The sequence below is a fragment of the Orycteropus afer genome, unplaced genomic scaffold, assembly GCF_000298275.1.
Source record: "Orycteropus afer afer isolate SDZICR_OR568_19922 unplaced genomic scaffold, OryAfe1.0 scaffold00647, whole genome shotgun sequence".
In the NCBI taxonomy this organism is placed as follows: domain Eukaryota; kingdom Metazoa; phylum Chordata; class Mammalia; order Tubulidentata; family Orycteropodidae; genus Orycteropus; species Orycteropus afer.
The window spans coordinates 646,196-648,875 of NW_006922234.1; the positions used below are offsets into that span (position 1 = coordinate 646,196).

The window sequence follows — 2,680 nt, forward strand, 5'->3', positions numbered from 1 at the left end:
AGCTGCAGCTGCCCCAGATGCCCCTGGCGGCTCTGCAGGCCCTCGGCGAGGCCGCCTCCTGCCAGCTGCTGGCGCGCGACTACAACGCGGCCTTGGCGGTCTTCACGCACATGCAGCGCCTGGCGTGGGAGCACGGCACCCACCCGGTGCAGCCGTCGCCGCCACCGCTGCTGGGGCCGCCGCTGCCCGGGGCCGCCGCGGGCCCCGACACGGCCTCCGCACTACCAGTGCCGCTCGCTGCTAACGGTGCCTCCGCGGTGCCCTCGCCTGCCGCGCTGGGTGCCTTCTCCGACGTGCTGGTCCGCTGCGAGGTGTCCCGCGTGCTGCTGCTGCTGCTCCTGCTCCTGCAGCCACCGCCCGGCAAGTTGCTGCCCGCGCACTCCCAGACCTTGGAGAAGTACTCTTGGGAGGCTTTCGACGGCCACGGGCAGGAGAGCAGTGGCCAGCTTCCCGAGGAGCTCTTTCTGCTGCTCCAGTCCTTGGTCATGGCGACCCACGAAAAGGACATCGAAGCCGTCAAGTCACTGCAGGCGGAGATGTGGCCACTGCTGAGCGCCGAGCAGAACCACCTCGTTCACCTCGTGCTGCAAGAAACCATCTCCCCCTCGGGACAGGGCATCTGATCAATTGCATTAACAGACCTCATGCATGCCCCTTTGCATTTGGGGGAAAATAAAAGACGTTTCTCCTGATCCCACATTTGTTATTCATGTGGTCACCATGGGAATCAGAGTGTAGTTCACTGAAAGTGAGCTGTGTCCTTAGTGCTTGTTTGGTAATAAAAAGAACCACTTGGCCGTGGGTGGCTTCCAATTCATGGTGACCCGATGTGTACAGAGTAGCAGTGCATGCCATAGGGTTGTCCAGGCTGCGGCCTTCCAGAAGCAGGTTGCCAGGCCTTTCTTCCAACACATCTCAGTGGCTTTGAACAATAGCAGGCAAAACATGAAGAGAGAATCTGGCTAGAGGACATGGTTCTCATCCCAAAAATCACAGCATGGTAATGAGAAGCCCTCTATTCGTTGCCTAAGGCTGCCGTAATGAGTGACCACAAACCCAGTGTCTTAAAACAGTGGGAACTTACTCCTTCTTAGTTCTGGAGGCTGGAAGTCCAAAATCAAGGCCCCAGGGGAGTGGCCTTCCTTACCCCTTCCATCTTCTGGTGGTTACAGGAGCTGCTTGCCTTGAAACCCATCATTCCAATCTCTCCCTCTGTCTTCTTGACATAGTACCAGCCTCCTCTGCATGCCTTCTCCCCTTCTGTCTGTTTTCTTTTCCTCTTCTTTTTAGGACAATCCTCATTGGATTTTGGGCTCACCAGGATAATCCAAGATGATCTCCTCTTGAGATCCTTCACCTAGTTACATCTGCTAAAAACTCCTTTTCCAACTGGGGTCACTTTCAAGGCTTCCAGGTTGGACTTACTGTCTTTCTGTTTTTGTGAGTAGGAGCAGGACCATTCAAACCACTACTCCATTTTATCCCTTTCATGTCCTTCCTCCTCCCAGCCCACCACTATCTTTGTTTTGGATTGAAGATTTTCTTTTAAAATCTTTAAGCTGTATGATTTTGTCATGACTCTGACCTTACCTCTTAGCTTACTTCTGTATCTTGGTGATCACTGATTTCTCCTTTGTTTCATCCACCCCAATAATATTTCTAGAAATAATTTTATTCCTTACAACTTGGTTGTTGTCACAGCCCTAAATCCATGACAGAGGTATTCTAGTACTACCTGGTGGTTTAGATTTGCCTCACCTGTGTAACCACCACTTTTATGTCAGTTTGCTGTACTGTGGTGGCTGGCATGTTGCTGGGAGGCTGGAGGCTATGCCACCGGCATTTCAAATAACAGCAGGGTCACCCATGGGGGACAGGTTTCAGCAGAACTTCCAAACTAAGACAGACTAGGAGGAAAGGTCTGGTAATCTACTTAAAAAAAAAATAGCCAACTACCTTATGAATCAGGGATCCAGGTGAGGGGCGAGAACTCAGGCCACGCCCCACAAGCGGCAAGGTGGAAAAGGACAGAAAAGGGCCAGGGGGACTGGGACAGAGCGAAGAGTCAGCCACAGGGAGCCAGGTGAGGGAAGGGACCCTAAGCCACACCCCACAAACAGCAAGGTGGGAAAGCAGTGGAAAAGACAGAAAAAGGCCAGGGGGACCAGGACAGAATGAGGAGGCAGCAGTAGGGATCCAGATAAGGGGAGGTTGGAGAGGTTTCCAACAGCTAAGGGAGACAAACTTGTCTGGCGCTTTGTCCTACTGTGGTGACATGCTGTGAGTCTTGAGGCTGTGCCACCATTGTTTCAAGCCCAGCAGGGTACACATGGTACACAAGTTTCAGCACAGCTTGCAGACTGAGACAGATTAGGAAGAAGGAAGAGGCCATCCACTTCTTAAAGAGTTGGCCAGGGAAAACATTGTGAATAGCAGAGAAACACTGTCTGATACATTACTGCACAACTTTATGAGTAGTCCGGAAACATTATCAAATACAGAGGAGGAAGATGAGTCACTTAGGTTAAAAGGCTCTCAAAATAGGACTGGGAAAGAGCTGCATCATCAGAGTAAAACCAGCCTTACTCACATGGATAAGGTAGAGCTTTCGAGACCTCCATTTGCTGACATGGCACGGCTCAAATTGAGGAGAAACAGCTGCAAACATCCATTAATAATC

General features: G+C 51.8%; 1 protein-coding gene across 1 annotated transcript in view; it reads left to right on the forward strand.

Annotated features, from left to right (window-relative positions):
* Positions 1-623, forward strand: part of LOC103210732 (40-kDa huntingtin-associated protein-like) — a 1,726-nt gene extending 1,103 nt beyond the window's left edge. The window contains exon 2 of the mRNA XM_007956646.1: positions 3-623. Coding sequence (XP_007954837.1) covers positions 3-623 — 621 coding nt within the window. The remainder of the gene's footprint in view (positions 1-2) is intronic.
* The last annotated feature ends 2,057 nt before the right edge of the window (positions 624-2,680 follow it).